Source organism: Lepidochelys kempii, chromosome 25 (genome assembly GCF_965140285.1).
Source record: "Lepidochelys kempii isolate rLepKem1 chromosome 25, rLepKem1.hap1, whole genome shotgun sequence".
NCBI classification, from domain to species: Eukaryota; Metazoa; Chordata; order Testudines; family Cheloniidae; genus Lepidochelys; species Lepidochelys kempii.
In genome coordinates, this window is record NC_136404.1 from 17,902,842 (window position 1) to 17,924,875 (window position 22,034).

General features: G+C 56.2%; 1 protein-coding gene across 7 annotated transcripts; it reads left to right on the forward strand.

The window, feature by feature from the left end:
• CRLF1 (cytokine receptor like factor 1) lies at positions 1–21,009 on the forward strand. Of its 7 annotated transcripts, none has more exons than XM_073324509.1 (8): positions 1–171; positions 11,217–11,495; positions 12,932–13,061; positions 14,137–14,306; positions 16,340–16,497; positions 16,830–16,998; positions 18,745–18,927; positions 19,826–21,009. In XM_073324509.1, exons 1-8 carry the CDS (start codon positions 12–14, stop codon positions 19,840–19,842), a joined length of 1,266 nt encoding a protein of 421 aa, XP_073180610.1. In that variant the 5' UTR covers positions 1–11; the 3' UTR covers positions 19,843–21,009. The 7 variants fall into 7 exon arrangements, with proteins under 7 accessions (XP_073180610.1, XP_073180606.1, XP_073180609.1 ...); XM_073324505.1 differs by having other exon boundaries at positions 18,745–18,923; positions 19,687–21,009; XM_073324508.1 differs by having other exon boundaries at positions 18,745–18,923.
• The last annotated feature ends 1,025 nt before the right edge of the window (positions 21,010–22,034 follow it).

Genomic DNA, 22,034 nt, shown 5'->3' on the forward strand with positions numbered 1-22,034 from the left:
AGCGCCCGAGCATGAGCCAGCCTGGCACGGCAGAGGACTGGCCTGTGGCTGCTCTTTGCCACAGTGCGGGGCTGCAGCAGGCACCAGAAGTGACAGCGGGGAGCCTGTCTCTCCTGGGCTCTCCCTTACCCACCTGCTGGGCCCAGGCCACATGGAGGAGGAGGAAGAGGGGTGAGGAAGAGGGAAGATACAGGGTGCGGGACAGGAGCTAGGGACCAGATCCAAAGGGAGAGGAGCAGGCGAAAGGACAGGAGCTGGGGGGTGAAGGGGATGGGGCAGGGACTGTACCTGGGTTGGGGAAGCAGGGGTAGAAGAGTCTGTGACCACAACTACGCCCTCCTCTCTAGAACCTGGAATGGAACCCAGGGTTCCCCTCTCTGCATTCCTCCCCTGTCAGCTTGCAGCCCCTATGCCAAAGCGTGTCTCCATCCCGCTCTAGCGCTGGGTCCCCACAGAAGGTAGCAGCCTTCTACTGCATCAGTTACACCCGGTAGATTTAAAGATCACAACTCTGCTGAGGACCCATGTGTCTGGATGTGGGTCCACAGCATGGAATGTTTTTTTTTTTCCCAGTGTTCAATTTTATTTATTTGTTTAAATGAGGAAATGATGTCCCAAAGAGTTACATTACAGAACATTAAGGTTGCAAAGTGAAGCCCTGCCAAGTTAGGAATGTCAGAATGAAGGCTGCCAGTCCAGCTTTAATCCTTGTGCGCATGCATTGTGATACCTTCTTTCATGACATGAACCCATGCCATCACAGAGTACTGTTTACACCAAAATGGCTAGGTCCCATTTGATGTGAATGGAAGGTACGATTGTTAAATCGATGTGTTGGGAAGGAAGGTGGCTGGGGAGGAGCAAGAAAGGAAATTCTGCTGTGAGAAAATACAGCCTTGCCAAGATTACCAATGTTTATTTATATTTGTGTAAAGCACTCAGCAGGGGCAGTGTCTAGGTCCTGGACAGATCATTAAAAGCCCAATTTCTTTCCGAAAGAAGCATATTCTCGGGTTTGTCCAATCCTTAATTGGCTAGGACCTCTGGCTGGCTGGCTTTCTATTACATCTAGCGACTACAGCTCTACATGTGACCCCTGGACTTGGAGCTGTGGGCTCAGGGACTGGCTCTTTGGACCCAGTCCACACACAGGGGACAGATACAAGGCGGAGTTAGGTGGAAGTCAGAGTTTCTTTGATGGAAAACTTGCCATTCAGTGAAATGGAAAGTGTCAGCGGAAATGTCTGTTTTTATTGAAGGGGGGGGGGTCACTGAAAAACCGAAATTCTTTTAGTTGCCAAAATCCCCCCCAAAATTCAAAACACGTTTATTTTAATGGGGGGGGGGACGACAGAAACACACAAAAAATAAAGAAAAATTGGTCGGGGGAAGAAAACCGATTCCCACCCGGCTGCGAAGAGTGCCCGGCAAGTAACTGATTTCTCGGTTAAACCAGCGCGCCCCTTGTGCGAAGAGAAGCCCTTTGTCCCTTGCCTGTACAGCCCCAAGCACACCAGGCCCCCAGCCCTTCCCGGGGGCGGGGGTGTCTGTGTGGCTGCAGGGAAACACCCAGCTTCTCTTATTAACAAGGGACGGGCAGCAGCAACAGGCGCAAACGGACCGGGGGGGGACGGGGACAAGAAATGGCGGGTCACTCTTGGCCAGACAAGCCCGCGGACGAGGAGGAAGAGCCGCGGCGGTCAGGCGGGGCCGGGGCCGGGGCCGGGGCCGGGGTGAGGCCAGGCCAGGGCTCCCAGGCACGGCGGGAGAGGCGCCCGGGGCTGTAATCCCAGTTCCTGGGCTCATTTATTACTCACCTAATCGCGCAGGGAATGTGTCTCTCTTCCAAGCCTCGGGGGTGGGTGGGCGCGGGCGGGACACCCTGAAACCCTCAGCCGAGGGACTTTGGGGGCGTTATTCCGGGAGGCCGGCTGTGAACCCCCCCGCCCGCGGGTCCCAGGCTCGGACAGCGGGGAAAGGTTACAAACAACGCACAAAGAAACCGCACTGCGCGGGGCAGCAGCCCAGGGCCGAGTAGGTATTTACAGCCGTGAGTCACAGCTGATCTTTGCAGGGCGCTGATTGAGTAAGAGGAGCGCGATTTCAGGAAATGTCATTGAGATGGGGGGGTCGGGGGGGCTTTCTCCCACATCCCTTTCTTTTGCTCTGCAGCAACCCAGAGACAAGCGGGTGGGGGCTATAGGGGAAATACTATAGGATCTCTTCTGACTAGGGTTTGTAAATTTCTGTCCCCCCATGGGGGCGGGACCGGGCAGGGTGAGGCGGGGCCAGAGACGTATTAAGAAGCTTGTCAATTTCAGTTGTTCAGACTTGCTTAGGACTTTCCAAAACTTGTTGGTGTTTCTGCCCCCCCCCCACCTCCCCCTTCCACTCTGCTCCTCTTTCAGGCATTTCTCAAGATCTCTTGAAATTTAAAATTGGGGTGTGGGAAATACACACCCGGGAAAAAATTTGAGGGGAACCCCATTCCCCATTGGGAACATCTGCCGGGGAGAAAGGAACCATTTCTGCCCCTCGAGGTGGAGAACAACCCCCCAGGCTCCCACACAAAAGTGCTGAAATATGATCACTTTTTTGTTCCTTTGGCTTGGTCTTTCTCGAGTGGAATCCTTGACATGTAAGTAACGCCGCATTCCGTTCTCTCCCGGGCCTTTTCTCGGTAAGGTGGGCAGCAGATGCACGGATGTTTTGCAAGTCAGTAATAGACAGTATCTGATGGGACAATGCTAGCAAGAAATCAATAACCGGTTAGGAACTAGCAAAGGTAGGGGTGTGTGTGTGTGTGAGAGAGAGAGAGAGAGAGTTGGGGTTGGGGGGTTATGAGGGAAATAGAAAAATCCAGCAACATGTGGCACGAAAGGGGAATTTTTAAAAGCCTGAAGAAAATTACCTTTGCAGTTGCAAGGTGGGAGAGCGCGCTTGGTAAAAGGGGGTCTCCCGGCCCAGGCAAAGGTGCCTTGCTAGGGACAGAGACAAGGCAGAAGGTCGAGGGAAGGATAGTTTTAGATACCAGGGGAGGGGCAGAGCCCGCCCGGGCCAAGCAAGGTTGTAGAGCAAACGGCCAGTCCATTGCCAAGGGGTGGGGTGGGGCGCGCGGGGTAGATTTTGCTCTGAGCAAAAGTTGAGGCGCCCGGAGTTTTTTAATTCCCAGATAAACGCTTCGGGGTTTGCCCGAGCCCTTTGCCCCGCGCACACGGGATGGCGGGCGCACGGATCTGCCCCCCCCCCAAATGCCGTGCAGGGGAGAGAGGCACCGACAATGGGAGTGGACGCCGGGAAGCTCCGTGCGCCCCTGGCGCAGCGGCCGAGAGGAGAGCGCAGAAATCGGTGGTGCGGGCTGAAAACGCGGCTCCTCCGAGGACCATCTGCAGCAAACCAGGGCGAAATGCCCCCCCATTCCCTCCCTGCACCCGGCCCCCTTGCTGGGGCGGGGCGCTTCCCCGTTGGGGTCTCCTAAGGCCCCTGCCCCTCTTTTTCGTTAATCCTTATTTTTCCTCCTTTGCCATCCCATTCATTTTCTCTCTGTGGATTTCCGAGGCGCGCGGGGTCAGGGGTCCCAGGCTCTATAATAACTCCCCCACCCCAGCCCAGGTTCTCTCTGGGGCCCGTCCCCCCGGTCCCTGCCCATCTGTGCTCCCCGGATCACGCACACACACCCCGTCTCAGGCACGGGGCGAGCCTGGCTGGGCGAGTCCAAGGAGAACGTGCCGGGCTCGGGCCGTTGACATGACAAAGGGTTCCCAGCGCACTGCCCCGGCCCCCAAGCCCCCCGAGGCAGAGGGGAATTTCGCTCCCGCGGGGTCCCAGCCTGCGCGCAGAGAGGGGGGATCTTGTCTGCGGAGAGCCTCCGGAACCGCACCTGGAGAGGGGGATCCCTTTGCTCCGCGCCAAGCGCAAAGGTGGGGGGCTGAGCAGCGAGCCGGGCGGGGGGGCCATAACAAAGGGCTTTATTGCTGCAAATCCAAATCCTCCGCGGCGCGGGGCGCCAAGCCTGGCCCGTCTCCCTGCGCGGGGCGGGCTCTGAGCCCCAGCGCAACAAGGCAGCCAGGGCCCGCACAGATCCCGCGGTGAGATCAGCCGGGGGGGGGCTGAGAAAACCCCCTTCCCCTGGGCTTCGTCTCCCGTCTCCTGCCGCCCAGCCCCCGCTGCTGGGCTTGGGGTGCTCGTTCTGCAGAGCCGCCGCGGGGCGCAGGCTGAGGCCAGGTGCGGGCGGCTCCCCAGGAATGAAGCGTCCTAACCCCCTTCGCGATTTGTGTCCCCCCCCCCCGCGGGTCCACCCACGCCCAGCCCCAGCGGTTCCCTGGGGGAGCTGCCAGCCCAGTCCCGGGGGAGCATCCGCCTGGCCCGGCGACCAGCGATCCGGGAAGCAGCCGGGCAAGGGGACGTGTGCCCAGACCCGCCGCAGGGCTCGACTCCCAGCTCGGGACCTGAAGGGCGCAGCCCCCGTTGAGGACAATGGAGACTCCCCCCTCCCCCACTGAGAACAATGGAGACTCCCCCCTCCCCCATTGAGAACAATGGAGAATCTCTCTTACCCCCATGGAGAACAATAGAAGGGAACCCTCAGTCCCACTCCTGGTCCGTCTGGGCAGTGGAGGCTGGTCTGTTCACTCCGTGGAGCAGAGCAGGCCCTTCAGTGGCTCCTAGGGCCCAGATATTTCCCTCCAGGAGAAGGGTCTGGGCTTTGGGTGGGGGGCAAGTTTCTGCCTCCTTCCGTTGGGATGATCATTTCACCAAGAACAAATCTCTGTGTGTGTGGCTGGGTGTGCTTATCTGTGGGGCGTGTGTCTCTCTGTGTGTAGGAGCAGGGGGGAGTGGGTTTGTGTGTGTGTATTTGTGGAGTGTGTGCCTGCGTGTAAGTGTATCTGTGTGTGTCTCTGTGCGGGGTGTGTGCTTATCTGTGTGTGTCTGTGTGTATCTATAGGTGGTGGGAGTATCTGTGTGTGTGTGTGTTTACCTGTGTGTGTGTATCTGTGTGTGTGTGTGTTTACCTGTGTGTGTGTATCTGTGTGTGTGTGTATCTGTGTGTGTCTGTGTGTATCTATAGGTGGTGGGAGTATCTGTGTGTGTGTGTGTGTGTGTAGCTGTGTGTGTGTGTGTGTATGTAGCTGACCTGTGTGTGTGTGTCTGTGTGTGTGTGTTTACCTGTGTGTGTTTACCTGTGTGTGTAGCTGTGTGTGTGTCTGTGTGTGTGTGTAGCTGTCTGTGTGTGTGTGTGTGTTTACCTGTGTGTGTAGCTGTGTGTGTGTGTCTGTGTGTGTGTGTAGCTGTCTGTGTGTGTGTGTGTTTACCTGTGTGTGTGTAGCTGTGTGTGTGTGTGTGTCTGTGTGTGTGTAGCTGTGTGTGTGTGTAGCTGTCTGTGTGTGTATCTGTGTGTGTGTGTGTTTACCTGTGTGTGTGTAACTGTGTGTGTGTGTGTCTGTGTGTGTGCGTGCATCTCAGAGCAGGGAGTGTATTTCCTAAGGCCCCAGAAGTGCTGTTAACACAAATTAGCCTTTGGTTCCTGGAGCTCTGTTTTTGTTTCCCAAGCAAGGGGCGGGGGGGGAGGAATTCCCTTTCTCCTGGAGCAGGAAGTTGGTGCTTCCTTTTTATGATGGGAATTTCTCAATACGCTCTTCGCCGCAAACACACGGGCTCGCCCGGCCAAGGAGGGCTGCTGCTGTGGTCTGGGAAGCGTTGCCACCCCCCGCCTGGCCCGGGCCGGACAGACCACGCCAGCCACACCTAGGGCTGCAGCTGGGCGCCCGAAACCTCAGCCAGGACAGTCCCGCTCCCAGGCCCCTGTGGTGAGAGCAGGTGCCCGCGACACCGCTGCTGTGGGCTGCTGGGACTTGGGGCTTCCCTCCCGCTCGGTAGCCTGGCGCTGTACCTGGCCAGTACGACCCAGGCAGGCTCCGCAGCGCCGAGCCTTGTTCCCTGACGGGCAGTAAGGAGCGTGCAATGACTTATTTAATGATTGATTCACAAGAACCGTTAGCAGTTAATCATTAAACAGCAAAAGCTAATTCTTCGGGACTGAAATAGCAGCTAAGCTGGGGTCCTGCCAAGGAAACTCACCCAAACGGAGGAATTTGGAGTTAAAGCCACCTGAGGGTCTCAGAAGTGTGGCCAGCTTCTCTCCAGCGGGGGGCCCATCCTGCACTCCCATTACACTGAAGTCAATGGAAGTTTTGCGTGGGCAGGGCTTACAGGACCAGGCCCCAAGTGTGAGGCAGTCCCTGGGCACTCCTGAGTTAATACTGTGTGGGTGGCATTTGCTGTGTTAGTGGGGTATCCCACATGGCAGCTGGCCCGGGCATTGCTCTGGTCAGCAGGGTCCCAGGTGAGCGGAGACATTGCTGTCCAAGTCTGGAGCTGTTCGATGGGCACCTACATTGGCAGGGGGTGATTGTTTAGGGGGTTTGTGGCCAGATTAGGGTGAAGGTAAGAAATTCAAGCTCAGTTTGAGGACAAACCTTGTCTGTTAGGCTGGGGAGCAGTCCTCCCATACAGAACTGCCTTGGAGTCTGTGTTTTCAGGTACCCTCCTGGGGAGAACTGGGCTAGATGTGACCTGCCAGCCCTAACTGCCTCCTTGGGTAACTCGCCTGATTTCACTAAAGTTCAGTGGATTCAGCCCTTTGATGCTGGCTGGAGTACTCCTATGCACGGACAGGTGATCCAAAGGGACAGCCAGAGACGCAGCAGGGTCTGCTAAATGCACAGGGCTGGGGGAGAGCAGGGAACGTGCATTTCAGTGGCTTGTCTGGAGCTGCCGTTGGGCAGGGGGGAGTGTGCCCTTTTCCTAAATCTCCAGAGTCTATGGTCAAAAGTATTTTACCCCCTTTTTGCTATCAGGTTGGTGGGGGAGGGGGACGGTACCTCTAGGCTGGTGACACGTTCTCCCATCACAGCTAGAGTCACCACAAAACATCCCAGAAGAGGGTGAGAATGGAAGTGGCCAGAGAGATTCCAACGAGAACACAGCAAGCCAGGCACCGTCCTGTGTATGGCATTTCTGTTGCCCCAGCAGACTTGGCAAGATGTCCACCCAGGGACTCACACTTTCCTATGGGTCTCCTGGGCTGTGAGACACGTGTCAAGAACACTCTGGGGAACCTCCCAAGGTATAGACCACAGAACATGAGCCCCAAATCCCTCCTGTGGGGTGTGTGTTGATATCACAGTCTCAGGGGCTGGTGAGGCACTGAGGTGCACAGAGAGGGTGACGTGCCCAGGAAGTCTCATAAGAGAGGTGGGACTGGAACCCATGTCGCTCTAGGCCCTAGCCAGAGCTTTACCCACAAGCTTGTCCTTTCTCCTTGGCAAAGGTAGACTGCTCTGCTCTGCTATTTTATGAACTCAGCCTGCATGAGTGGCTATGCTTAGGGTTGCTTTGAATAATGGAAATAGCAGCCCCCTAGGTCAGTGGCCAGTGTGTCATTTTCAGTCACTTATAACTTTATACGTTTGGGAGCCAGTTTTTTTCAATCCTGTCCAAGGCACCCACCCTGCATGAAGACGAAGCCCATGCTAACTGTGACATGCAGAAATGAACCCCTCCGAGTGACCAGAACTCAAAAATAAATCCAAACCACTTTTAAAATGGCTAATTCCCCCCACCCACACATTTGACTTTATTGATTTTGATAAAACATTTTAAAAGATTCACTTTTGAGCTGGGGGATGGAGCATGAGAAATGCAGCCTCAAAATGAGAAAGGGGAAAAAAACGGTAGGGGAAGATTGTGAAGGAATAAAGGATGTGTCCGAAATGGCTCTTTCGGTTGGGATTTCTGAGGTCTGTCACGTCACTTTGGCCCAGCAACAAGGGGATCTGTGCGCCACATTTCCCAGGATCTGCGGGAATGTTAACTGTATTTTTTACACAATTTGAAACCATACAAATTCTCCTTTGTTTTCCCCTTTGGGGATCTTGCAGATAATTATTTTTTTAAATCTTTACAATTCCCAGTTAAAGCACGCTCTTGCTGTGTGATCTCAGAGGCTTTTCTCTGAGACTTTTTCCCCCTTTCCCAGACATTTAAACTTCCAATATAAAAATAAAATGAAATCCAGCCCTTCAAAAGAAAAGAGTAAATGCTCCTGACACCTTGGACGTGTGGTTTTACTTTATAGTATTACTTAGCACCTGATCAGCGTTCTTTTAAAAAAAAATAGGAAAGTAATAAAACTTCTAGCAGGTATTTTAGTTCTGAGTTGTACATTCCACACATTGACTGTGTCTCTCTGGCCCATTCTTCTCCAATCTGAAAACTTCACACTTTTCCCTTTTAAAACACATGTTCATTTCTGGGTCTGTCTCGAAAAAACACTGCTTAAACAATTGGCCCCTGCAGACACTCCCTCTCTAAGGCTTTGCGTGGAGGACGGGAAATGTGTCTGTTTTATGACATTCGTACGTGTTTCCAGTGGTGTTTAGATTAAGATTTACTAGAATTAGGGTCCAGAGCATTGGCCCCTTTTATCCTCAGGGCTTCAGCTTTCTCATTGAGAGCTCCTCAGGGTTTGCCTGATGGAGGAAACGCTGGTGGATGGAAATGCTTGTGTGCAGCATGATTATGTTTTCAGAGGCCCTTTCGGAGGCCGAGGCGCGTTCTGTCCTACACATCGGGCTGGACGTTCTGAACTGCAGAGATTCATCAGCCACACCATCAGGGGCTCGTTCACGTCATTCCAGGGGCTCTCAGACCATACAGCAGCTGGACGGGCCTTTGTTTGTTTTTAGCAAAGGGGAATGTAAAGCTTTGTGTAGCTCCCATACTGCACACTCCCCAGTGGCAGCTCTGCACGCTAGAGACAAAGGTCCCCTCTGGGCTTTGGTTCCTCATCTCATTCAGGCATCTAGTTATGCTGAGGCCATTCTACGGGGCTAGCCTAGGACCATGCTGACTAAGCTGGCCCAAGAGAAAACACCACCCCCTTGATAAGCGATGTCAAGGTATCCCCTTGCTAGGCAGCCCTGTTCGTGGGCAGTGCCAAACACGTGCCAGGCATAACGAGGCCCTGAGCCTTGTCTGGGGGCCTCTAGGCACTAGCACGATATAAGGAAATAGCAATAAAGTGGGGACCCCAGTTTGCCACTGGAATACCAGGGCCCAACTCTGTTGACTTCAGGGATTGCACTGTGGACTCAGCTCCTTGCCCAGCACCTGTACGAGGCTGTGGCTTAAGGCTCAGTGTGTTCTTTTGTCATCAGTGCTGCGGGCAGGGAGGCTGCAGGCTGGCAGGGTTCGGTTTTGCCTGCCAGCTGTGGGGAGGGGCTTTGGGAGCTTTTAGGGTGCTGCCAGGGGCTCTGAGAATTAATCCCAAATAAATGCACTGTCTAGCTCACTGAGGTGCAATTCGCCTCTGGGCAGAGGGCCACAGGGGGAAGATCACAGCCAGGAGCAGAAAATTAGCCTTTTGGAGAAGCAGTTGCCTGGCTGACAAAGCTCTGAAGTGGCATCTGCTCAGCAGTGGTCGATTATAATATCTCCAGGGCAACCAAAGTGGTGCTGGAACATTAAGCGTGTTAGTCTCCATTAGATGGAGATCGGTGGCGTTTTCCATATTTTGATGGCTAGAAATGTTGTGTAAATCTCCAAGAGCTTGGCAGGGTGGCCCTGTGGCACAGAGGGTGGAATATAAACAAACAAATAAACTAAGCCCTCAGCAAACCCTTTAATATACATGCTTAACCACAGGTTTCAGAGTAGCAGCCGGGTTAGTCTGTATTCGCAAAAAGAAAAGGAGGACTTGTGGCACCTGAGAGACGAACCAATTTATTTGAGCAGAAGCTTTCGTGAGCTACAGTTCACGGCATGCATCCGATGAAGTGAGCTGTAGCTCACGAAAGCTCATGCTCAAATAAATTGGTTCGTCTCTAAGGTGCCACAAGTCCTCCTTTTCTTTATGCTTAACCACGTGAGAGGTTCCAGGCAAGTTAGTGGTACCTCTAATAAAAGCATGGCCTTAAGAGTGGTGCGGCGTCAGGGCGTAAAATGTTCTCGGTGTCTCTCTCCGATGACTGGAGTGAGATAAACACAGCGACTCTCTATGTACACTTCGGGCTGCACTGTCAAATGGAGGCATCTGAGCTCTGTGTCAACCAGGGCACAGGGCAGGAGTGCGATTGTAACAGCTCGCCCCCTTTCAGCAGCTGGTGCTTAGGAGTGCAAACTGGTGTGTGCAGACGAGCGTGATGCTCTGGGTGCACACTGTGCTCCTGAGTGTAGGGGATGGATTGGCAGGTCTAAGCTTTGACCCAGCAAAGCTCTCAGGTGCTGGGCAGCAGAACCTCACGCTGCCTGACCCTGAGTGCTTGGGAAAAATCACCACGAGTTTCGGCACCTAGGCTCCTGCACAGCGAATGGGGCAAGAGAAGCCCCTTAGACTGTGATTCACAAAAGCCAGTGGGCTAGGCTCTCCCATGGGAGATGCCAACCAGAGGGGTCCCCAAGCTCCGGGGGACGCCTGCTTCTGCTCCAGTTCTCAGCCAGGAACCCGCTTTGGACTCCAGTGCCTCCTGCTGGTTTGGGGAGGAGGAGGGGTAGTCCTGTGAGACAGACTCTGTCACCTGGTGGTTAGAGCAGGAGGAGTCCTGTGCATCACCGTGGGCCGAAACTGGACGTAGGTGCCTACAACAGGGACTTGTGCTCCCAACTCAGGCCTTACACACATGCTTAAAGTTAAGCAGTTCTCCAGGGCCTTGTTGAATTGGAGCCCTCCAGAACTGGGTTTATCGGACCAGCTCTGGGTCCGTGATACTTCCCCCTCTGGTGGGGGGAGGTCTGGCTGTGAATGTGTTTTTAGAAAAAGTGTTTCCACAGTTGCTTTTGAAATCCCCTTTGCCACGAGCCCCACCCACCAGCCATGGGCAGCCCCGTAGGCTATCAGAAACCAAAGCCAAAGCAAACCACATAAACAATCCCTGCCCAGGCAGCGGTGAGCGAGAGACACCTTCTCCACTGACACAATCAGCTTATTCTTGGAGAGAAACCCACATTCAATTTAGATCTCACTGTTCATGTGGGAAAAAGCTGCCAAACCTGCCTATATAAATCCCAGGCATCTCCTAGGTTTTCATCAGAAGAGCAAGGGAGGATTTTTACCCAGCAGGCAGACCACAGTCTATTTGGGGGAAGAGCTAGAGGTCGAGCCACGTAAGAGATTGTTCCTTGATTTTTTTTCTTTTTTTTTTCTTTTTTTGCTGCAGATCCTGCAGTCATATCCCCCCAAGATCCAACTCTGGTGATTGGCTCTTCGCTCACCGCCACTTGCTCAGTGAACTCTGACTTACACCTGAAAGCAGAGGACCTGTACTGGACTCTGAATGGCAGACGGCTCCCCCCAGAGTCCTACAAGGTCCTCAATGGCACCACCCTCAGCGTGGCTCTAGCCAACCTGAACGGGTCGAGGCAGCAGTCAGGAGATAACCTGGTGTGTCACAGCAGAGACAGCAGCATCCTGGCTGGCTCCTGTCTTTATGTGGGATGTAGGTTCGCAGTGCGTCTGCGTCGAGAGATGTTGTTTTGCCCCAAACACCCCAGTCACAGACAGGAAAACAAACCAGCCCAAATTCATCCCCGGTACAAGTCTGCTGAGTTGGGAGCTTACACAGGGATGAATCTGGCTACACAGGGATATTTACCTTGTTCATTGATAAACCTTAACTTTAGATTGCTCCTCTCATCCCAAGGGGTCCCAAAGCAGTTTAAGGACTGTATGGATACAGCAGTCACTGCCCACCCACTGACATGCAGCTGTTTCTGGGGTGGAACATACTGGGCAGCATTGCTCAATAGCTTTTAGGAGGGGAAATTAAGAATAACATCTCTAATCAAAACTGCCAAGGGTATTTAGAGGGGGACAGAACCACTGGAGGGAATTTGGCCCAAACACTAGGCTAAATGCTCCAGCTCTTGTCAGAAAAGTTCCACCGGTTTCTACCAACAACAAGATGTTCAGAGAGATTTTGCTTCTCTTCCAGATGAGAAGCCACGTTTTGTCATGTGTCCACCTGTTTCATTAGGGGCTGAGTATTTCATTAGAACAAACGGAGTAATTTAAAACAGTGTTGTTGGTTACCAAGAACACGAGTCAGAGAAGCCCCTGCAATATTAACAGTAATTTGTACACTAATCATTTGCACCTGTAACGTCCTTGCAATAATTTGCACTAACTGCTCATTTCCCAGCATTAATTAATGGAGCTCTGAGCCTGGGAGTTATCAGAGCTGGCTTTAGCCTCTGCATGTGAGAACACAACAACAGAAAGACTATTTGGCAATCACTGGTAAAATTACAGTTGTCCAAATCAATGATCATAAGATTTTATCTTAGGCTATTTTAAGGACACTTCTAGGAGTTTCTCAGAATACAGAGGCTTAACTAGGAACAGAACATCGGGGTTTTTTGGGTTTTTTTTTTTTGGTTTGTTCCCAAAAGAAAACTGTTTCAGATCCCAGCTCAGCAACAGAATAAATGGACGGATGTTTAAAAAAAACACCCCAACCCAACAAAAGCACTTACATTTAAAACAAAGAGCTGGAAATCATTTGCTCTTTCATGCACCTGCCAAGACCTGAGTTCAGGAGCCTGTCTTCCTCCTACAACAGTGGGTGGTTTTGTTGGCACCCAGCTCAGGGCATTTTCCTGTATTCCCTGGGGTGTTCTGGATGTTGATGATGTCATCCACGCTTGCGTGGGAATCACAGAATCCTGACCTTGGGTCTTCGCAGGTGAGTGACAAATGAGCTGATTTTAGTTGAGCATCTAAATGCATTTAGTCAGGGATCTTAAAACAGTTTGTTAAACAAACCAAAGTTCTCTGGCTCAGCCCTTGTAAGTCTCTGTGCTGCTTTGAGCTGGGGGAGCTTTGGCGGTTTCTTTGCAGAACGGGTTTCATGTCAAGGGTTCTTTTCCCTTTTAGTGCCACCAGAAAAACCAGTCAACATAACCTGCTGGTCCAAAAACATGAAAGACCTCACCTGTAAATGGGCCCCTGGCACAGAAGGCGAGACCTACCTCCACACCAACTACACCCTCAAATACAAACTCAGGTATGGGCAAGATGGGGCAGGGGGAAGGGAGATAAATTCCTGTTATATTTTGGGAGGCAAGTGTTGCAGCAAAAGACCTACAAAGAGGGGAACCAGTATGCAACTCCTCCAAGTTCCAACCTGCCCACCCCGTAGGGGAAAGACAGGCTGCAAGCTCTTGCCATCCAATCAGCACCATTGGCCAGCATGTGCAATGAGTTTGGTGGGGCTCAGTCTGATTCCTAACAGGCTTCTCCTTGCTGGCAGCCTGAGAGAGGCCAAGGACTGTATGAGCAGGGAGACCCAGGCAGGGTGCAGCCCAGGTGAAGCATGTCCTGCCACTGCTTCTTCTACACATGCTCTCAGGGAGGTTAAGAGGAGTGTGTGGCTAACACGCATAGTAGTGTGTGCCTGGACTCCTGGGTTCTATTCCCAGCTGTGGGAGGGAAGCAGGGGTTAGGGCAGGGGGTTGGGAGCCAGAACTCCTGGGTTCTATTCCCAGCTAAGCCACTGACTCTGTACCTGTCCTTGGGCAATCTCTCCCTGCTTTGGTTTTCCCATCTATACAATGGGGCAAATGGCACTGACCTAGTTCCTGGGGGATTGTGCGCATTATTCATTAGCATGTGGGAAGTGCTTTGAGATCCTTGGCTTTAAGGCACATAGAAGCACAAAGAGTCTTTGCTTTCTGGATAAATAGCATAAGTTGGTGTTTGGGGCTGGGAATCTAACACCTTGCAAAGAGACGCTGCAAATATTAAACAGCAGATGAATGAATCACAGTTCCTGTTAGGAGCAGTTAACTCCTGTGTTAATATGGAGGCTGTCGACTTGGCAATGCTGTCCATGCCTAGTGCTCAACGGATTAATACCGAAAGAGCTCAGTGACATCAAAAGCTGCCAGTGAGGAAACCAGACACATCCCGGCTTAATGCACGAGAACCAATGTGCATCCGCAGAGTTCCGGAAGCAGTTTCAGCTGTCCATGGAAGGTTGGATGGAAACCAAGGGCCAAATTTTCTGCTGGTGCAAACTGACTGAATTGACTCCAGAGCCAACTCGACCTGACGGGTGGGCTGGTGCCTCTTGTTTGCAGGTGGTACGGCCGGGATAACACGTGCCAGGAGTATCGCACTGCAGGGCAGTACTCCTGCCACATCCCCAAAGACCTGGCTCTTTTCACGCCCTACGAGATCTGGGTGGAGGCCTCCAATCGGCTCGGAGTGGCTGTCTCTGAAGTCGTCATGCTCGACATTCTGGACGTGGGTGAGACATTGGCTTGTGCCGCCCCCTCCCTGCACGGGGTCACTGCTCGCATGGTTCCCGCCTCTCTCTCTTTCCTTCCTTCCCATTTTTGGCGGTTTTTAAAGGGGGTTTTTTTTAGACTAGATTTTTATTTTTGAGAGGGGGATTTAAATCCTTCAGAAACAGCCCATGGTCTCCACCTCCTCCCCAGCCTAGGAGGGGTTTAGCCACCCCATTGGGTGCTCCAGGGTGGAATCCCAGCACAAGGGTCTTCCATGGAAACCTCCCATTCCTGCCAGCTCCCCGTGAGGCTGGGCGCACCATTGTGGGGCTGACTGCCGTGGGAAGCAGTAATGCACAGGGGAGGAGAGGGGAGGCGAAGGATTTCAAAGTCTGGTGGGAAGGCATAGGGCAGCCCATCCCTAATTACCAGCACACCTCTGCTCCCAGCTAACCTCCTTCCTCTGGAGCCGAGCGGCTCTGGTAATCCGAGCCCTGGCTGCTTGGAGCAGTGCAGAGGGGAGTTGGGGGGCTTCTCACACGCTAAAGAGCTGCTGACACCTCATGGAGAATGTTACAGCCCATTGCAGCGAGACCTGATCCTTCCTTGAGACCTACAGTCTCTGCATTCCCCTGCCCTCCTCCTGCACTGCCTGCAAACAGGATAGTCCCTGCCCTGCTCCTTCTCCACCTGGAGCCACAGCCCTCCCAACTGTGATGTCACAGCCAGTTGCTGCGGCGATGACTGTGATGTCACACACAGGGGATCATGACCTCAGCTGTGGGGGGAGGCGTAGCGGAGCTCCAAGAGGGACCAGGATCCTGGGTTCATGGCATCCTCCCTGGTAATAGAGAAGGACGGAGAAGGGCAACAGGAAATGGACGATATGTGAGCAGAATTGCTTCTAATCTAATTAGGATGTTTCTCCAAGTTTTCCTGGAGGCATCTGCTGCTCCTTAACCCTTTCTGCCCCACAAGGCACATGGCCAGGAAATGGGCTCCACCCCCATCCTGGGGTCTGCTGCCAGGCCAAGGCAAGGGGGGCAGGGCTGCCACATGACCTGAGACCAGATGTCCAGCCTGCATCGCGGAGAACACAAAACATCCCTGGCTCATGGCCGGAGGAAGAAATGCCCGTTTCCTCTTGTGTCGTATACTAGGGAGGCAGAGTAACCCAGCACGATGTGCTGATCCATGGGGCCCCCCAGGAGGCAGATGTCACATCCCCCTCGCAGACCAGGAATGGGCAGTTGCTATGGCCCAGTATGGGGAGGGGGTGCCCCCCATTGCACACGAACCAGCAACAACAGCAAGGCGAGCGAATGTCCCAGGCAACAGGAAGGGCAGCAAATGCCCACTGATTGCCCTCGCAGCAAACGGGGAAAGAGGCTAAAAGAAAGGTTTCATTCAGAGCTCCCTGCAAGTCCCAACTCTCCTCCCTTCCGCTTGTGCACCTGGCTGGTCTAGAGCAGCAAAACACTGTGGGTGCTTGGTCCTGCCCCCCAGCCCTAGGAGGGTCAGAGAGGCCCCCCAGTGGCTTGGGTGTTCATCACACCCACACCCCACCCCCTGAGCCCTCCCCCTGGGCTGGAGCATTAGCAGCTTACTTCCCTGGCCGGAGAGGCACCAGTGGGCCCTGCAGCCACATGAGGATCCTGCTCCCAAGTGCTCCCTGCACCGTGCTCTAGAAGCCACGAGAACGGGAGAGCTGCCTGCATGCAAGGTGCTTTTACGCTTTACACCTTACTCGGCCCGGGCATGAAAGTAACTGGACACAGGAGCAGATTCCTGCCTGAAAGCCTCCCCTGGAGGAGCAACCAAATCCCTTCCCAGGCCTTGTAAAAACAGGAGCTGGGACTGGCCACAGCTGCCGTCTGGCCAGGCCCTATTGCTAGTGACTCCCTGTCTCCCCGCACAAGCACTGTCTATCTCTCTGTGGCGTCTTGGGCCCCCTAAAAGCAGCACTCCGGCTATTCATTTAGGTCACGCCAGCAGCCCTCTCCCTGGCATTGCCTGTACTTGGTCCCCTTAACACGTCTTCTCCCCCTGGCAGTCACCACCGACCCACCGGCAGACGTCACCGTGAGCCGAGTCGGGGACCTGGAGGACCAGCTGAGCGTTCGCTGGAGCTCCCCGCCTGCGCTGAAGGATTTTCTGTTTCAAGCCAAGTATCAGATCCAGTACAGGGTGGAGGACAGTTCGGAGTGGAAGGTGAGCATAAGGGAGCCCACACGTACCCCAGGACTCCAGGGGACAGCACCTCACCCAGGTGGCCAGGAGACTGGAACCATGCACGCCTGCTTAGAGAGGGACTGGCCTGGTCCTGGTGCTCAAAGTCCGGCCTGGGCCTGGCCTGTCCCTCGCTCAGCGCAGGGCCGGGGGTTCCACAAAGGCCACGGGGTGCTCTGGGCATTCTTCCTCCCCAGAGAATGAGCTCCGTGTGGATCTCTGGGTATCGAGGGAAGGCGAATTCCAGGGCGCAGCTGCCAGCTCTGCTACAGGCTGGACCGTGCCTGGAACCCGCCCTCCTCCTCTCCCGGCAGGTCGTGGACGACGTCGGGAACCAGACGTCCTGCCGGCTGGCAGGGCTGCGGCCCGGCACCGTGTACTTCGTCCAAGTCCGGTGTAATCCCTTTGGCATCTACGGTTCCAAAAAGGCTGGGATCTGGAGTGACTGGAGCAACCCCACAGCGGCCTCAACTCCTCGCAGCGGTGAGCAACGTGGCCCCGCGGCAATAACCGTGGCAGGGGAGGGGAGAAGGGGTCCCTCTGAGTCCTCCGTGCTATCACGGCCTTCAGGCCACAGGGGAGGAGGCTGGGGCAATGCCGTGCCCCGGAGCACCTGCCAGGGACCCAGCCGATCTGCATGGGCCACTGGAGAGCAGAGCCCAGGCGGAGAGGCTGCAGCGAGGGGCCTCGGGCTGGCAGCGGGTACTTGGCCCATGGGCTCCCAGCTGGCGGGAGGGAGCCAGGTGAATGCTCTCGGCCATCGGGTACCTCGGGATTGTGGTGCTGGGCACTTCCCTGCAGCCAGGCACTATGCTGCGGGATGGCAGGAACCATCGATGCCCTGCCCAAGAGGTGCTGCCTGGCCTGGGGTGAGGCGGAGCCACTCCCCCCAGATGGTGCCTGGGGGCTCTGACAGCTGGGGCAGCTGCTATGGAAAAGCCAGCACTGCAACTCCACCTTCTCCAGCTGAGGCTCTCGCTCGTCACAGCCCCCCAGTTTTTTTGCCTTGGAGGGGTCCCTCCAGGCTTCCCAGCAGGCCAACAGCCTCTGCAATGCTCCCATCCCAGCCAAGGGTGGGGAGCGAGAGACCAAGGCCGGAAATCCAGCCCAGCGCCTCCCCCCAGATGGCTCGGAGCGCCGACTCCCCTATTCCTCCCGGAGATGTAACTTTCCTTGGCGTGCCGGGGGTCTTGGCACCCCGCCAGCTGCTGGAGTTCAGGGTCACCCCTCCCCACCCCCCTTGGCTCTGGCAATAATTAGATTAGCATTCAGTCCTGCTGGGGCAGCCATTCCTCCTGCGCCATATGCAAATTGGCTGCGATTCGCATTGTTTTTTGGGGGCCGTGGGGTTGGAAAGGGAGGGGGCAGGCGGGCCGGGGGGGCGGGGCAGGCTGCCGAGGCCCCAGCAGCCCAACCTCTGCTTCCCCACTTTCCGGAGCGCAAGGGACGTGCGGAGAGGTTGTTCCCCCCTTGGCCCCGCTCTGTGCCCGGCACCTGGATTTCTTGCAAAGGAGCCAATTTGGAGCTCTGATTTCCCAGCAGGGAGAGAGCGAACCTCGTTTTCACCCCTCGCACTGCGCCAGCATGGCCCCGCCGCTCAGCAGGGCTCTCCTGCCTTTATTTATTATGTGACTTTGATGTCACGCCTTCCCTGGGCATTTGTAACACGGGACCACTGGGGGATTTGCCCTAGTTTTGGAACAGCTCTGCCCCACCCTGGCCCTCGCTGGGGGACCCGCAGGCTCAGCACCTTGACTACACAAGAGGGGGAGCACGGGACCCCCACAGCTGCTCCCAGCCAAGAAAAGCCGCCGGAGGGAGCGGGATTCTTAGGCAGACGGAAGATTTTAGGTCACATTTGGAGGCATTAAAACTCATAGGAGGGTCCTGTCTAGACAGCTTTGAAAATCGCCTTCACAGCCCCCGCCCCAGCCCCAGGGGTAGGAGCCCTCCTGCTTCTGCAGGTGAGCCAACCACTAGGGAACATGCACCGGGGAGAAATGGCCCCCTCTTGTCAGTTCCAGAACAGCAGGGCTCCCGCCCTGTCTTCTGCTGCTGGCACGGCCAGAGCTGGGCCCCAGGCCGCAATTCCTGTGTTGCTCATGAAACCCAGAACGTGGCCAAAGACGGAACTCGTCCAGGGCCACAGAGGTGCTGCTGTTCCTGGGCATCCTCCCCCCGGTATCCCCAGCAGCACCGTGTTGACCCCCTCTGCTCTCCCCGGCCCAGATCGGGTCCCGGGCGTGTGCGACCCCAAGAGCGGTGAGCAGAACACCACACTGCGACGGGAGCTCAAACAGTTCTTCGGCTGGGTGAAGAAACACGCCTACGGCTGCTCCAACCTCAGCATCAAGCTCTACGACCAGTGGCGTGTCTGGCTGCAGAAATCCCACAAAACACGGAACCAGGTAGGTAAGGACCCTTCTCCGATTCCTTACATCTCTGTGCCGAGAGGGAGGCGGGCAAGGAGTTCGGGCGTCAGGTGCCCCCCACCCACGTCACCTCTCCCTGCGAGGAGGAGCAGAGTCTCCAGATACACAAAGCGGCCCCCGTCAGATTCCTGCCGCTGCCCCCCTGGGAGTTGCTCTCCATGGCCCTGAAGGGGCATCTTGCCTGCTGCAGCGCCCACCCTGAGGCAAGGTTTCACCAGCCCCGGTGATCTGGAGATGGGGGCCAAGGCTGGGGCACCTGGGAGCCAGCCCTCGGAGGTGGTCAGGCCTCTGCACTTTCCCATAGCACAGGGGCTGCCCTCTGGATTTATACAGGGTCCCCGGCTCCTGGCACAGTGGCAGCCTTGTACGTGCCAGCCAGTGCCCGGCCTGGCAGAGGGCCCTCATCCACCGGAGGCTGCATTCCTTGCCCCTGGCCATGAGGCTCCTTAGCATCCCCTCCACCTCTGCCCCCCTCGAGGGGAAAGCAGCACGCGCAGGCTCTGGCTGCCCTGCCCCGCTCTGGAGAGGCAAAGCTGCTGCCTGGACATCCTGCCCAGCCAGCCAAGCTCAGCTGCAGCACCTGGGGAATCTGGGTCCTGGGGCTGGCTCTGTCCCCCCCGCCCCACTGGCCTCCCAGAGACATTCCCGCCGGGTCTTGAGCCCGCGGTGCCCCCTGTGGGAGCCGGCCCCAGCCCCAGCGGTTATAGGAGGAAGCAGACGTGCCCTGCATGCTTTACAGTTGCTGGAGGGCGAACAGGCTGACGGGCCACAGACAGGCTGGGACCGGGAGGTTTGCTCTGCGGCTGGCTGGGAGGGCGTGGCGGACATTTGGCTTCGCGGTTCCTGCCTCTGGAAGCTGGGCTGTGCTCTCGTTCTAGGTGCTACCCGGCGATAAGCTGTAGCCCCCGCCGCGCTCGGCAGTGGCAGGAGAGCAGAGGGAGCACTGGGCTGGAGCTGCATGGCACCCGCCTGCGGCTGGACCTCACCCAGCCCTCAGGATTGGGGGGAAGGGTGTGGACTCCCCCCACCCCCCAAAATCATTCTTCTCCAACAGGGACAGTAAGAAAGACTTGGACTTTGACCGGCTTCCCCAGGCTCTCCCCTCCCAGCATCCAGCCCTGCTCCCTGGCAGGGGCCCCTGGTGCAGCCTCCCTGTCACCGCTGGGTGGGGCTCCCAGCATTGCCAAGGCACCCCTGGTGCGGAGGGTCCCTCCCAGCACTGAGGGGGAGCCGTCAATGCACACCCCCGAAGGGGATCAGGCTGCTGTCAGCTGGTGGAGCCTGGACTCCGCTGCAGGTTGCCCCTGAGGCAGAATTAAGAAGCGGGGGGCGGGAATCCCCCACTGGGCAAAGCGCAAACGACAGGCAGGATGCTGCACACGCAGGCCCTGTGCACGGCCCCTTTACACTGCCCACACTTCACCAAAGGGCTTCAGCCTCCGTAAGAATCCATGAAAATGACTGCCACCTCCCCCGCTGGGCCCCCTGGGGGCCCGAAGTCCAGCCCAGCCCTGCCCTCCCCCCCACCCCCCCGAGGTGTCAGGGAAACTGTTTCATTTTCTGGCTCCACATTAAACACCAGAGCGCAGAGCCACGGCCGGGGTTCTCCGAGCATTGGACTCCACATGGACATCACCTCCAGCGCCCACACGGACTCGCTCATTGCACACGCAGTGTCGCGTGGCTTTAGCCAACCCCTAGCTCGGTCTGCGGGGTGAGGGGGGGGAGGGGCGCACCCTTGGTTTTATTTAATAAAGGAAAGAAAACCAGGAAGAAAAAAGATCTGGCCTGAGTGGGTGGAGCAAGGGGCTCCTCCTTGCAAGGCGAGACCCCGATGTGAGCGAGAGCCCTGCGGTAGGGCCCAGCGCTCCGCCCAGCTGACCCCCTCCAGCGCGTCCCACCTCCTCCAGCCATTCCCACGGGGAGACCCATCACTCGGCTTCTTCCGAATCGTACTCGAGGTCCTGGAGAATTTCACTGATTGCCTCCATGGTTTTAATTAGCCTGGGAGAGTGGATGGAAACTATAAATAACGGCCCCACGTGGGGCTGGGAGAGTAAAAGCGGGTGTGTGTGTGTCTGTCTCCACAGGGCTGCACCAGTTACACGTAAGGCGTGACTTTAAACCAGCATATTTAGAGCAGTGCCGAAGGCCGCGTGGCCGCTCTTATTCGGCACCAGCTCAGGGATAATTTGGTGATGCAGAAGTCGATCGGGAACGGGTTTGCGTTAAACCCCAGTAAACCACTCAGACCCAATCTGCCTCCGCCCCAGGTCTGCCCCCAGTGCCGTGTGCGCAGCCCAGGCCGGAGTGCGATGGGCAGCCATGGGCGGCACGGCCCGGTCAGCTACACGTGTCCTGCCGGCCATGGGTGATCACGCTGCAGCCTGGCTGGCGAGCCTGAGCCAGCTCCTCTCTGGGTGAGGTATGACAAGGGGCTGCCGTGCCCGCCCAGCCCTGGCATAGGCCCGAACAAAGGGGTGCTAGGCTCAGGTCCCCTGGCGAAGCTGCGTGCCGGGGTGTGTGTGTGTGCGCGCACGAGGGGCAGCAGCAGAGCCTGGGGCAGGGGGGCTGGAGGTCAGGCCTGAGGTGTAGTGGGGACACCAGCGCCGCTGCAGCCCCTCTCTTGGCGTGGGGCGGCCCTTCACACACCCCAGCCTCACGTCCCCCCCCGGCTCTCCAGTAACGAGTATTTAAACCAAACTGCCCCGTCTGGGGTCCAACTGACCAAGGCTTTACACATGGCTGCCAGGGTTTCTGCAGACCCAACCCCAGCCTCCTGGCTGAGACACCACCGCCCTCCTCCTGGGGCTGCTCCCTGAGCCCTGCCCCTCCAGGCTGGCCACAAAGAAAGCGAGAAGCCTTCCCCACCACAGCCCCCTCCAAGGCCTCCCCGCTGGGCGCAGGCTGCCCGCCTGGAGCCCAGGTCACGCCCTCCCCCCCGAGGGTCTCAGGGCTCCAGGAGGCACCTTCCTCTGCTCCACCCAAAGGGCACATCTTCCCCAGGGCCTGGCTGGATTGCATGACTCACCGGTCACATGACCAGGCTGTGACCCCCCCCCCATCTATCTCCCCTGTGACAAGGGG